General features: G+C 47.0%; 1 protein-coding gene across 1 annotated transcript in view; it reads right to left on the reverse strand.

The window, feature by feature from the left end:
- NUAK1 (NUAK family kinase 1) overlaps positions 1 to 12,028 on the reverse strand; it is a 49,519-nt gene extending 37,491 nt beyond the window's left edge. The window contains exon 1 of the mRNA XM_075075464.1: positions 11,616 to 12,028. Coding sequence (XP_074931565.1) covers positions 11,616 to 11,927 — 312 coding nt within the window. The 5' untranslated portion in view covers positions 11,928 to 12,028. The remainder of the gene's footprint in view (positions 1 to 11,615) is intronic.
- Between the last annotated feature and the right edge of the window lie 1,588 nt (positions 12,029 to 13,616).

Genomic DNA, 13,616 nt, shown 5'->3' on the forward strand with positions numbered 1-13,616 from the left:
CAAACCATTTGCCCATATTGCATTCATCGCTCACTCGCACTGCACTGCCCTTGGCAGGAATCAATAGTGTTTCGCTGGAAATAGAGCAAGCTTCGTTTCCCCTTAACGGTAACAGCTTCCTCAAGCTAGCTTTAATGCGCATGCCGCAGCTCAGAGGTGCCAACATTTACTGGGTTGTTTAAACATCGTTTAGAGTTTTGCTGGGCAGATAAGAAGAATAACTTGGGTGTACAGTAAAACAAAGATATAGCTGTTTGTGCCAAACATTCAGTTTATGGCAATACTTCACAGGAATTATTCCCCATAACAACTGAACTGTCATATCCTACAACTACATCCCAGGCAACCTCCCAGCTGAGCTCACTACGGCTGCCGTCTGATGTGCTCTACATACAAACACCCAGAACTACCCAGATGTTCTCTATGTAAAACATTTGGTTTGAAACATGCAGCGCTTCTTTCCAAAAAGCCATTACATTTGTTTAATGGACTCACACAGTTCAACTAAAATATCCTGGAGCAGACATTTGACTGCAACTCTACTCTACAAGCCCCATCTGCAAAAAGAAAAAAGAAAGAAAAAGTAAATGAGAATGCTTTACATGATTTATGCTGTCTTTATGATCAGCCAGTTCATAAAATACAAGCTCTGCTCTACAGACAATAACACAAATTGCTTTCAAGTGTATTGTTTAGTCCTTGCCTGTGTTAAACAAATATTTCAATTGAAACAAAGGGCCGAATTCTACTCTTCGGTTTACAACAGTGTTAATGTAACTGAGAGCAGCATTTTACCCACGGACATCACAAGGGATGCAATTTTTTTGTTTTACGCTCAGAGTAAGTGAGTAATGACATCCAATAATGATAACCAGTTACATTCACGGCTGCAGAGCTTTCCTTTCATCCAAGAAAAGCTGGAAGGAGGTTAAAGTACAGTATGAAATCCTTCTCCCTGATGAATTCCTCACGAGCAACGCACAACCCACAATGAGGCACTTCACAGGCCCCATTAGACCACACCTTTTCATCATGAAACGCCAGACAGGATCAGAGAATACATTTGTTCTACCGAAATTGAGAGGCAGGTAGAAAACTCTCAAACTGTACACAGAAAAAAAACTCCTGTTGTTGAAAAAGATGGCTAGTCCCTGGCCTGGATGTAAATGCACTGCACAGTCTAGCTCAAGGCCCTCGTTCCTCCCAGGTTGTGAGGACAGAACGGTGACCAAGTGTACCAATTGGTGATCGATCAACAGTGGTACGCAGTAGTGACCAGCCTCCAAGACACAACAGCTGGAGGGCTTTTGAAAAATTGGTGCCATCCCTTCAAAGTGTGACTACAGCCATGAAAGAGGACATTCACTTTATGAGAGACCTTCCCGAGATGGTTACACTCATACAAGGAACGTCTCAGCTCAGTGCAGCGCTGGAGCTGTGGTCGACCTCAGCTCTCCCTGCAGCTCTGCCACAGACTTTCTGGATGAACCTCAGGGAAACCACTCATGTCCTGGGTGTCTGAAGCACAGCTGTGACAACCAGCTCCTACAGGAGATGGAGCTTAAACCCACAGATCTCCCTCTCATTATTTCACCTCCTTATGGCACCCCAAAGAGAATAAACATGACAAGGAAAGGAGTGTGAAGGATGCTCTGCCTTATGTATGGGCCTGGTTAAAAATGTGTCTTCTTGAGAAGGCAGTGTGGACACCTCTTAGTTGTATCCCTACAGAGGTCAGCTAAACGTATATTGCCTCCAGCAGGTATCTTACAGGAATGTTCATCTTGCACTGGAGCACAGCTATCTCATGCTCCAGGCCACATGGCTTTAGAGCGTGCACCCGCCAGGAAGGTTGCAGTCTCCCATCTTCTCCTCCTAAACGTTTTTCTTTCCCCCATGCCAAAACAACGGCCCACAGCATGGCCCTGCCGGAACCACTGCCGAGTACGGCGCTGCACCGGCTGTCCCCAGGCGTCCCCAACCACCTGAGGGACTGGCTGGCCTTCACTCCTCCTTTCTGAACTGAACTCTGCTGGGGAAGCTACGAGATCTTATTTGTGCGGAGCACGATACACAAATGAACGACAACTCCAAACATGTGCCTCAGGAGCTATTTTTTTAACATGCTTCGCCATCTTCTTCTGTCAAACTTGTGTGCCTAAGACTTAATCTTTTTGCATCAACGAGAAAAACCACAAGACACCATTTAACAAAAAGGAGCATTTATTTAGTTACCACATAGCTCAAACAGGTATTTTTATTCAACCCTCACTGCTACCTTTTGTAATTAAAAAAATATCCACAATCACTTTTAGAACAACACTTGTACCTCACATAAAGGGAGATATCATTCACCATCAGGCGTTTCATGGAGATTAGAAATTGTAGCAGAGATTAAATACCTTTTTGTGTATGGGAAACATGATATGGAGGCTTTGAGATCTCCATCAACAGCAGGACCCGAATCTTTCTGATCTACCCATGAATGGCTAAATTTAGTCTCCAAAATTGGCATGGTAACTTTTCACAGGAAAAAATAATTTCTGGGGTTTTTTTTCTTTTTTAAGCCTAATATCCCTTAACTAGTGTCTTTATTCCAAGGCAGTAGTGCTCAAGCCTAAATACGCTGACTCAGCTCCTCAGCACAGCGAGACATTAGGATAATTGCAAGTCCCTCAAGCCGCCAGACCTCAGAACAAAGACACTCAGCTCCTCCAGCCTCTCAGCTTAAGTTGTCCCACATGCCGGCCAGCTGCCGGGCCAGGGTAGCTGAGGGGCTCTGGGTTTACCACAGGTTGATGTCTCCTGGGAAGGCAAGGCAACGGGGACAGAGCAGCCCGCCAAGCACCAGTGCTTCATCACGGAGGCAGCCAGCCCCATGTAAGGCACAGGAGACCCTCCACTTCACCAGGATGGCATCCCAGGGGACCCAATGGCAGAGGGCCTCAGATGCCATGCCGGAGATGTGGCTTAGGAGAGGTGGGAAATGCTGGCAGGGAGAGAGGAAGGCCAAGGAGGCACCCAGAAATTAAGTTATGTTGGTTGCACGTTAACCCACACGACCTCAGCTGTCTTCTTAATACTTATAAACCACAAGACCTGCATTCAGTTTGTGATTTTGCATTCACCTACAACTGGCCAGGATGGCTTTGAACATGCCAGCCATGCCAACCCCTTTTCCCACAGCCGCTGCATGGCTGGATTTTTTTTTTTTTAAATGAAAGGAACTACCCATTTAAGTATTTTATTATTTTCCTCCATTGGTAGGAACAGAGCCTGAAAAAGTTCACGCTTGAGCAAGACCCACGACTTACATCCTGTCATGGGCCAGTGGCAGCTTTAAGGACTGATGTCTCATAAACCACCAGAGCTAGAAGCAAATCCCATCTGTCTTCAGAGAGGGAACACTAAGCATTTATACCATGCAATAGTTTAACAGACTGAATTGAGGGTTGGTCCATGGTCTTTAGTTCAAAATATAAAAAACACTGAGCTCAAACGAGAGTACTAAAAGAGCACAAGGGCGAGGGACGAGTACAACCTCGCCCCCTCCACCCTCCCCCTTTTGCAACATGCAGCAAAGGTTACGGGAGGGCCTCCACATCTATTGAACATCTGGCATTTTTGGTGTGGGTCCAGGACGTTTGATGGGTATGGCCAGACACCGTACGCTCACGCAGTATCGCACCCAGCCCCCTAGTGTTCAAAGGTCTAGGATCTCCTAATTTATATAACGTACTATGTTGCCTGTGAAGACATGGTGATAAATATATTCTGTTTAAAAGCAGATACTTCTCAAATCATAACTTGCAGATGCTCAAAGCCTTTCATGTGGGGAAGACAAATGAGAGCCATAGAGACTGATTTTGTAGCCAGGGAGTACAGGAAGCAACAGCAGGAGAACACTATTGAAAGCCTGGATACACTTATGGCTTTAATGAATTGGTCATCAAATATAACAACACACATATGCAGTTTTTACCTTGCTTTGTAGTTCGCTCCCTGCACCCCCTCAGCTATTCCACATATATCTGGCAAAGTGGAAATTATTTTGAATTTAGTTTATTAAATGGACACACATGGTACTCACATCTGCTGGAAGATCTTTGAGGGAAACGCTGACAAATATCATTTGCATATTTAGTTGGAGACCTTTTCATCTGAGACATTTCCTCTGACATACCAACTATCCCAAGTACATTGACCCATCAGGGCTAATGAAAAGGGTTTTTTCTATAAAGCGTCCAGTGCACGCCTGGGTGATTTAGGGACAAATCCTGACTTACGCAGCAGGCAAGAAGAGACAAGATCAATAGTCTCTGTAGGTCAGAGATTCCCTCACCAACACGCCCATCACTGGTGGCAGGCAAACCATCAAAACTGCATGCCAAAGCTGAGCGCTGGCAGCAGCCTCCACCCCTGCCCAGGTGAGGAGCTGTTGAGGCTCTGACCACTCCGCACAGAGGAGTTGGCAGTTGCCACCGCTGCTTCTTGCCATCCATTCTGGGAGGTCCTATCCCACCCCAAGCCCAGAGGCAAACCTGCACTTCTGGCTTCGGAGCGTCGTCCAGGGCTCCAGCAGAAAACATATGGTTCGGTCCCACTTGACACAGGAAAAGTGTACAAGACAACTATGAGGAGAACAAAGGTGTCCTGCTGAGAGGAGCATGGTTGTACAATAAGAAGAGATGCTTTGGCCCCAGCATCCTGGTTCATGTAGATAGAGGGTACATAAGCGTGGTACGGGAGGCGGAGACCCAAGCCACGGACACGCCCACATCAAAGCAAAGGTCAGCAGACAATTTCTGAAGCTGTGGTATGTGGGCTTTGGAAACATGTCCCATATGCTCTGCATTTGGATTACCATGGCTGTACACACATTGACCTGCTGGTGTTCAAGGCTGACATACCTGGAACTGGTTTTCTGCCCACATTTGGCATTCTTCTTTGGCACCGTCGTGACCACCACGTGCCTCCTCCCAGTTCCTCACTCCAGCAAAGACTCACTAGTTATTTATTTACCAGACAAAACACAGACTAACTAGGATTACAGTTCTGCAAAGAATAAACAATTGCTCACAAGAACTGCACATTCCACACGGTTTTATTCAACATGTATGACCCAAACTACAATATATACAATAATTGTCTCCACATGGCAAATCCACATTGCGGTTCTTAAAAAATAATAATAATTTTTAGAACACATGCCACCAGAAAACACAGTATATTTTAGCCATATCTAATGAAAGACTTTGTACAAGCAATTTCCATTCCGTTGGGTTCTCTAGCATATGGTACTGTGAAAGCATTTGTAATAACGCTTAGGCATTTTATAGTGTTTTTAGCTGAAGGCTGCATTATAAACATTGGCTCAAATTCTGTTGTGAATTTCACGTTTAGAGGGATTGCACTAGGTGTGTATCAGGCCAAAACATGCCCTGTTAATTAGTCTAACCTTCCTATATTAAGTAGTGTCCCTTCAGAAAAGGACACTACTTCCACTGAGACACAGGGAAGTTAATTGACCTGCCCAAAATTTTTCAATCCAATAGTGGGGAAGTAACTGCAAGAGAGTCCAACATCATTGAAGGAACACCACTTGATGTCCACTCAAAGCTCAGAAAGAACATGCTGTCCTTTAATTTGGTAAAAGATTTGACAAGCTGACGTATTCAGATGACCAATTACTGGGGAGTCATTAATTCAGACTTTCATACCACTGAGCCACACTCCCCTGAACAAATCTGCTCCTCCAACAAGAATTCTCAGTGGAGAAAACAAGTATTTTGTACTAGTGCCTTTCCCCTAATGACCTGCATGCTGTAGTCAGTTACTTCTGTCTGCAGCCTTTGATGTTCAGGTCTTCTTCGGCATTTCAGCTATACAAGTGTTTATGTGAAGACTGTAGTAAATTTATACAACCAGGTAGTAATTTCTATTGTAAGAGGTCCACAATATTTACTGTGAATTACATTTTATTAAATCCAGTGGGGTTTTTTGTTTTCCTTTTTCTTTTTTTTAAACCAGAGTCTCAGAACACATCTAACAATTAAGGGTGGAACAAATAAATTAACAGCAAAACTATTTTCAAGTCCATATACTCTCTCCAACTTCTATTCATTCCAGATCTAGCATTTCCATGCATGCTTTAGTACAATTTTTACACAGGATGACCCGAGTTTCACTAACATGCCTTCAGCACCATGAAAACATTGTCTAGATTTAGTCACGTTATGAAGCCCCTAAAAGAACTCAGGTTGCACATCTTAATAAGTAAATAAATAAGGTTTTGGCAATACATTTTGCAAGAATCCCTCTTCCACTGAGGAACCTCTGGCCTCACGTAAGCACTGCATGGCAGGAGAGGTGTGTGCAGCATGGATTCTGCTGGCAGCTACCAGCTCAGAAGCAGGGAGCAAGGCAGCACACCCTGCGCGGGTCACAGCTCTGGCACGCAGAACAAAGCGAGAGGCAGCAGCGTGAGTGGAGTACAAAAGGGCCAGGACTGGAGACCGAAGCTGAACGTCACACAGGGACAAAAGCCCAGGGTAAAGAGAGAGCCCAGGAGGCAGGAGAGACTGAGCTCTGCAGGAGGAGGCTCTCATCCATAGGACCCTGAAGTTACATTCTCTACATGTCTAGAAAAATCAGGTGTTAGGTTGTGCACTCAAAACTAGCTGATACTTCTGATTATTTTGGCTTTCATTGGCAAGTTTTTCTTTCCCATGTATAAAACGGGGTAGTGATACAAGCTATTGTTACTATTATTCAAGTGTATTATCATAGCTGTGGAAGCCACATTCACGAATCAGGATCTTGCTGTGCAAAGTACTGTACAAGCACTTCACATCACAGCAGTGTTGTGTAGATACTTCCACTGGTGTCTGCAATAAAGGAAGATATCTTAATAAGAACAACAAAGAACCTCATAAAAATGAACAGATCTGCATCAGATTTGGACATTATCCTACAGAAGATGCGCACTGAGCGTTCAAGATAAAAATCAATATGAGGTAGTGACCCAGGTGCTAACTGAAGCGAAGTTCTCAGGCAAAAAAATAGAAATACATATGGAAATGTCATAAAAGATAAGAGAATTCACATGCATAAGAGGGAAGAGAGGAATACCAACATTTTCTATGGTATCAGCAAAGCAGACGAAAGAACTGGGACAAACATCCCACCTGGCTTTCTCTGTCCTCAGTGACCCACCAGCACACTTTTATCTTTTTAACTGGAACCCTTAAAAACCACACAGCAAACAAAAAAATGGTTGTGTGGCCGACAAGGCCTTAATTACTGACATGACAGAGCTGTCATTGTGGTATTCACGTTTTGGTTTTGTCCTGATACGGAGAAATGCAATCAGCAATGCAAAGATCCCCCTTTCATGTAATCTGTTGCTGTTTCAGGGTTTCAAAAACCCCGCGGCACTCTCCAAAAGCATCATGAAGCGAAGCTGTTTCGAAGCACAGATTTTCACTGGAGCTGCAACTAAAAATAGTTCTGTTGCTCTAAAGTTTGGGGTTTTTTTTACAAGGTTTTAATTCCGAAACCAATTTCATTTGGCAACATCCTTCTACTTGCACTTCTGTGCAAAAGAGATAGATAACATGCACCACCACACAAAATGAGCCTGCACAAATATGCACTGCATGCCTGTTTTTCATGTTGGGCTGCAGCTTGTCATCAATTCCCAAAATAATTAACTTTCTGGAAGAATGGCTAGAGGAGAATAGTGCTTCCTCCACCTGCTGGTGAGGAGCAAGAAAAGATGTCCTGGCTCTCAGGCAGAGAGGGAGGTGAAGGCGGAAGGGGGGAGCCCTGCAGCTACTCCCCATTGCCTCCAAAGTGCAGCCTAAGGAGAGAAAGGGAAAAAGCTCCCGGCTTTTGCAAAGGGCAAAATCTGTCCTGAAGGCAAATGCTAACCGAAAGGAAGTGCAGATAATACAGGATGCTGCGTAAGAGGTTGTAACAAACAACCAGCACCATCAGAAAGCCCCAGGTCCAGCAGTGGCAGCAGGGCACCTCACAGAGCACCCACAGGGAGCTGTAAACCAGCCAGGGTATCAAACCCCTGCGTTAAACTCTGCTGGGAGTGCTCCCAGAAGCCTAACAGGGTTTACCTCATGTCTTCCATGATCCTTTACTAACATTAATTTAATTAACACTTTTTTTTATCCAGGCATTGCTTTCTGTATAATGTCAGGAAAAGACAGATAACAAGACTGAAAATGCCTATCTATAATTTAAGTTTGCATTTTAAGGTGTATTTACTCCAGTGGAATCATTTACTCAAAGAAGAACCCAGCAGCATCTACCACCTTCATGCGTCATGCATGGGATCGGCCAGAGGTGGTCAATATACAGCTTATCTAAGGCTGACATAAGTGTAACTGTGGATTTCTTGGCTAACAAGCATTGAATACATAACATGAACAAAAGCTCAGTTCTTCGGTTTAACATGTGCAAGATGACAAGTGGAGAAAACACCCACAGAAATGTCAACATGAGTGTTACTTCACAGGCTTGCGATATCACCTCTTCATCCTTACACTTACTAACAGGTGCCTTAATTTAAAATATCATAAGTTACACAGTGTATACTGAGCCAGTACTAATGAAGGAAATCTTGCTGGTGAAATTAGGCACCCCATACGTCATGTAGTGGGCAATATTTTAACTGCTTCATGCAGCACGTAATACTGTCTGTAGTCACTGTGGTAACTAATACACAAATTCACATAAGTCGTTTCCAATAACAAACTAAATGTATCATACAATCTACCCCAGAGCTTTATGGCAGGAAGCTTTAGGATCACGTTCCACTGAGTTAAGAGGAAAGACAAAGAAACTATAACAACATGAAGAAACCTGCAACCTGTTAATAAGTGCCAAATACTACTTTCATTCAAGTCAACAGAAATCCTGTTATTGATTTCCACTAAAGCACACCTGTAGCTTGGATCGAACCATCTTCTCACCTTGGTTTTACTTCGTTAACTCAAATCTGCCAATTTCTATTTCAGTCCTGAGCTCTCTATACAGATGACGACAAATCCAAAGTTCATGCTTCATGTTAAAGACCTGCCTAATCATGCAACTATCTTTATGAAGTGCCGTACAGCTAAAGAGATTGTTAACGGACAAGAGAAACGGAAAGGCCAAATAGGAGAATCGCTTGGACAAGGCTGATGACTGGGAACACAATGCCACTGCCAAGGTCCAGCTTAGCAATCTGTTCCCGTACAGCTTCAAATACCTGCTTACCACTGAGAAAATAAAAACCAGTATTCTGCTAAACCAGTAGCAGATTAAGAAGCAAACAGGCTGGACTGCAGCGACCTTGGGACTCTCACTATGTAGCTGCCGGTTGTGAGATGATTTGCGTTGGCAGTGGTGCAAGAGACGGCACCAGCCACCACATCGCTTGCTCTGTGCCTCCCCTGCTGGACACACGGCAGCATCCAGTCCAACCTGCTCAGGAACGCTGCAAACGCCGCCCACTAATACGAACTGAGGAAAGGGAAGAGAAAGTTGGGGAGGTGGTGGGGGGTGGTGCAGCAAAACTCTGCCCCTCTCTCCTGTCGGTGCTCTCCTCTCACCCAGGGAAAGCAATCGGTGTTCACTGCAACAGCCAGACAAAGGAACTGTCAGGAAACAAGAAGCGTTTTCCATTCACTTAGATCTGGCTGGATTCCTGACAACTAGCTTTTATTCTGTAAGCAGACAAAACGTGGATATTTTACATACACTCACAGATGTTGAAGTTCAAACAGACACATTACACCAGAACTCGCCTGCAGACTAGTTAATAATTATGAAGTGCCACACGCCAAGGCTTGTATTACTACAGTATAAAACTCACACCCCGGTAAGGATTTGTTTAGCTTCTGCATACCAGCTGATAGAGCGAGTATAACATTTTTATTGCATCTAAGATTGCATGGGTATTCTGACTTTCACCCTCTCCATTTCAAGATGGCATTAGCTGTATAAATTCAGTCCAGACCGTATCACCTAAGTATTCTTAGCTGTGTAGCTTAAGTGCTTGACAGTTAGCAAAATACAGAAAGACCAGGTGTGTTGTTAACTTAGAGGAGATGCACATCTATGCTACATCCTGTGCTCTGAGAGGGCCCTTCCCAAAGCCAAATCTCATTTACAATATGGTCACATTTTTATACAATTTATCAAGTCCTTTTAAAAAAAGGTATTTTCAATGTATTTGCTTATTTACTACATTTCACAACTCAACTCAAAAATAATCTGCTTACAAAATAATAGTTAGTATATAACATAGCCTTGGAACTTTTGTTAGCCTGAAACTGTAGAACAGCCAAGAGAGCAAACTTTAAAAATCATGGACTGGGAGTGAGCATGTGCAGAGATGTCCATCTCTGGTTTCTCTTTAGCCTGCCTCCAAATGAGCTAATAAACTGAAAGCATACATGATATGACTCTACAACTTGGCTGAAACTCTCATTTTCACTGTCGACACAAAAGATATTTAGTTGCAAAGTAAGTGTCCCTTATTAAAGCCATGGCATCTGCAATTTCATTTTCTATTTTACAGTTGCTTCTGCCTCTGGGTGCGCGTCCAGCTTCCAGGCAACCAGAAGGAAAGATAAATGAGGCAAAACCTGTAATGTCACTAGGGAAATGTCTTGCTTTTAGATGAAGTCTAGCGAAAACTCAATTACTCTACTTCACAAGAAAAGCAGTGTTAAGACCTCTTTAGAAAGTATCTATTTCTCTGGGCAGTCTTTAACGCAACGCCTGCCTCTCATTCGCTGGCCCTCTGTGAATACTTACATATTTCTGGGAAGAAAAAAATGACAATAACTCTGACTAATGTGTACATTTCTTCAATTGCATTTCTGCGCCCTGCTGGAGCGCTGTACCAATGAGGAAACGCTGAAGCTGAGTTATTGCTGGACAACCTCCGGGCTGCTTGAAGTCTCGAGCCAGCCGGCACCGCTGAGCGCTGAAACGGATCATAAAACCCAACGGGGCTGGGCTGCAGTCCCCGCAATTTTTTTTAGGTGTCAGCACTAAGTTCAGGTCACAAACATATGACTGAATCACAGCATTTTTAACCGGAGAACCAACATTTGCCATTCTGACAGCGCTTTGTGAGCGGCTTTGGTCAGCCGGGGGATGTGACAGGTTTCCCTAGACTGAATTTCCAGTGGGGAGAGAATAACTGTTCACAGTGGACTCGCAGGTAAAAACAGAACAAAAACAAGAAGCCACCCGATTTTTTCCAGTAATAGCACATCCTTTTAAACTGTACCGATGCGTTACTACAACACCACCCTCCCCCCAAAAAAGAAGTTTCTGTACAGGAATTGCACTCCAAACAAAGCCCTGGACCCGGGAGACCGCAGGCGCGGGTGGGATGCTGACCCGCTGCTCCCGGGCGCGGACCCCCGTGGGCTACCGGCCACGCCAGGCCCCCGCCTCACCCACACACACGAAGGGGTCTCCTCACGGCTCCCCGAGGGGGTGCACCCGAGCGGGCCTGCTCCGATGTCGGCGCGGGAAAGAAAAATGATATATACATATAAATAAAAGAAAAAGGCAAAGAGAAGCCCCTCCGCCCGCCTTACCACTCTGCCGGAAAACCTCTCGATGGCCCGCTTGACTTTGCCATAGGTGCCTTTGCCCAAGGTCTCCTGCAGCTCGTAGCGGTGCTTCAGGTTGTGCTTGTGGTGATGCCGCTTCACCCCCTGCTGCTTCCTCGCCGCCGTTACCTCCGGGGACGGAGCCTCCCCGAGCGGCTCCTCCATGGCCGCCGCTGCCGCTGCCGCTGCCTCGCCGCCGCCGCCGCCGGCCGGCGCGGAGCCGCAGGAGGAGCAGCAGGGCTGCATGGGGCTGCTGGGGCTGCTGCTGCCGCGGGCGGCCGCCTCGGCGCCCTCCATGCCCGGCGGCGGCGGGCGCGGGGTGTGAGTGCCCCGCCGGCCTCGCAGCCTCTGCCTCGGCCCCGCGCCCGCGCCGGCACCACGGGGCGCGGCGGGACGGGGCGGGACCGGGCGGGGCGGGGGGCGGTGGCGCCCCCCGCTCCCCTCCCCTTCCCCACCGCCCTCACAGGCGTGGGCCGGCCCCTCCGCCCCGCCTCGACCGGGCCGGGCCGCCCCCAGCGCCACGGGCAGGGCGGGGGCGCCGGGGGCCGCTGCACCGCGGCCGCGCCGCGCCAGGCCCTCCTTTGTGCGCGGAGCAGGCGGCTCTGCGCGGCCGCCCTCCCCCGGCCCCCTGCAAGGCGCCTCAGGGGGGCCGGCCCCCGGCGCGGCGCGGCGGGGAGAGCAGCCGGTACCCTGGCTTCGGCCCGTGGCTGAGCCCCCCCCCCCCCGCCGCCGGTGTCTGAGGCGATGCCGAGGGCAGGCCCCGGCCCCACACGTCTGGCGTGGGCACCTGCGGGGCCCGGCGTGGGCGGTGGGCAGGGCCCGCCTGAACCTTCATCGCCTTTGGATCTGGAAAGTTTTTCCAGAAAACGCTTGATTTTCCCCATTCACCAGGCGGGCGAGGGCTTCCTGTGGGGTTTCCACATAACTGGAACTGGCAGAAAAACGGGCGCGCCCAGCCCCTGCCTGCCCCTGGCATGGGCAGTCCTGCGTGCCCGCTCCAGGAGGTTTTCGCCTGTAAGGAACCTTCTTGGACCCAAGTTCTGCTGTGGTTGACACTCGTGCAAATCGGTGCCAAGATTTGGAGCTGGCGGCGCCCTCACCTCTGCTTTCAGGAACTTTGAAATACAAGTGAATGCGTCAGTTTTACTCTTGATTTTGAAGCAAGGTGGTCATTTCTTCCACAAAGATGACTTGAAAACTTAAATCAATGAAGACTTGAACCAATGCAGACATATAAATGCTTGCCATGGTTAAGGTGAATCAGATGTTTCTTTTCAAAAAAGAAGTCATCCCCAAGCCCATGGCCAGAGAGAGCAATGGTCTCTGTTGCAGCAGAAATGGGAAATTTGTGTGGGATGAAACCACTTTGGCATGGCCCACTATGGCCAATTTGCTGAACAGACCCAAAGGCCTTCATGGGAGAGTCCTGGCTCAGTGTCTCGCCCCCACTGGCTGTCCTTAAGGTGTGGGTTACAGCCAGGACTGTCTGCTCTGCAAGGATAACACATAGACTTTTTGCAATCCAGGGTTCAGCTTCACGGTCACAGCCATGTCAAGGCACAGAAATTAGGGAGTCAGTAACCCGGTCCCGCAGTCTTGCTGGGGGAGTGTTAAGGCAGACGTTGGTCCATGTGCTCAGCCGATTTGAATGTCTCCTGTGAAAGCTCAGGTTTGTCGGAGGCAGCTCACTCGGGAGTGTCAAGGTGTTGGGGTGGTGTCCAGGCACCGGCTCCGGAGAGGTTTCTCGTTCAGTCAGTTCTGCCTTGCTGGGATGGTGTGTAAGGCTGGAGTTCCTTGAGGTTCCTTCCTGAGATAGTGAACAGGATGTTCTTGAGGTTGCAGCTTTAGCCCCACTGACATGATAAACTTAAAAAAAAAAAAAAAAAAAGAAGTTTCTCTGTAATTACCATCTCTGCGCCTTCATTTTGGGATCAGCAGAAGTGCCTGACTGGCTCAAGACAACTCTGTCTAGTGCAGTACCCTGTT

Source organism: Phalacrocorax aristotelis, chromosome 1 (genome assembly GCF_949628215.1).
Source record: "Phalacrocorax aristotelis chromosome 1, bGulAri2.1, whole genome shotgun sequence".
NCBI classification, from domain to species: domain Eukaryota; kingdom Metazoa; phylum Chordata; class Aves; order Suliformes; family Phalacrocoracidae; genus Phalacrocorax; species Phalacrocorax aristotelis.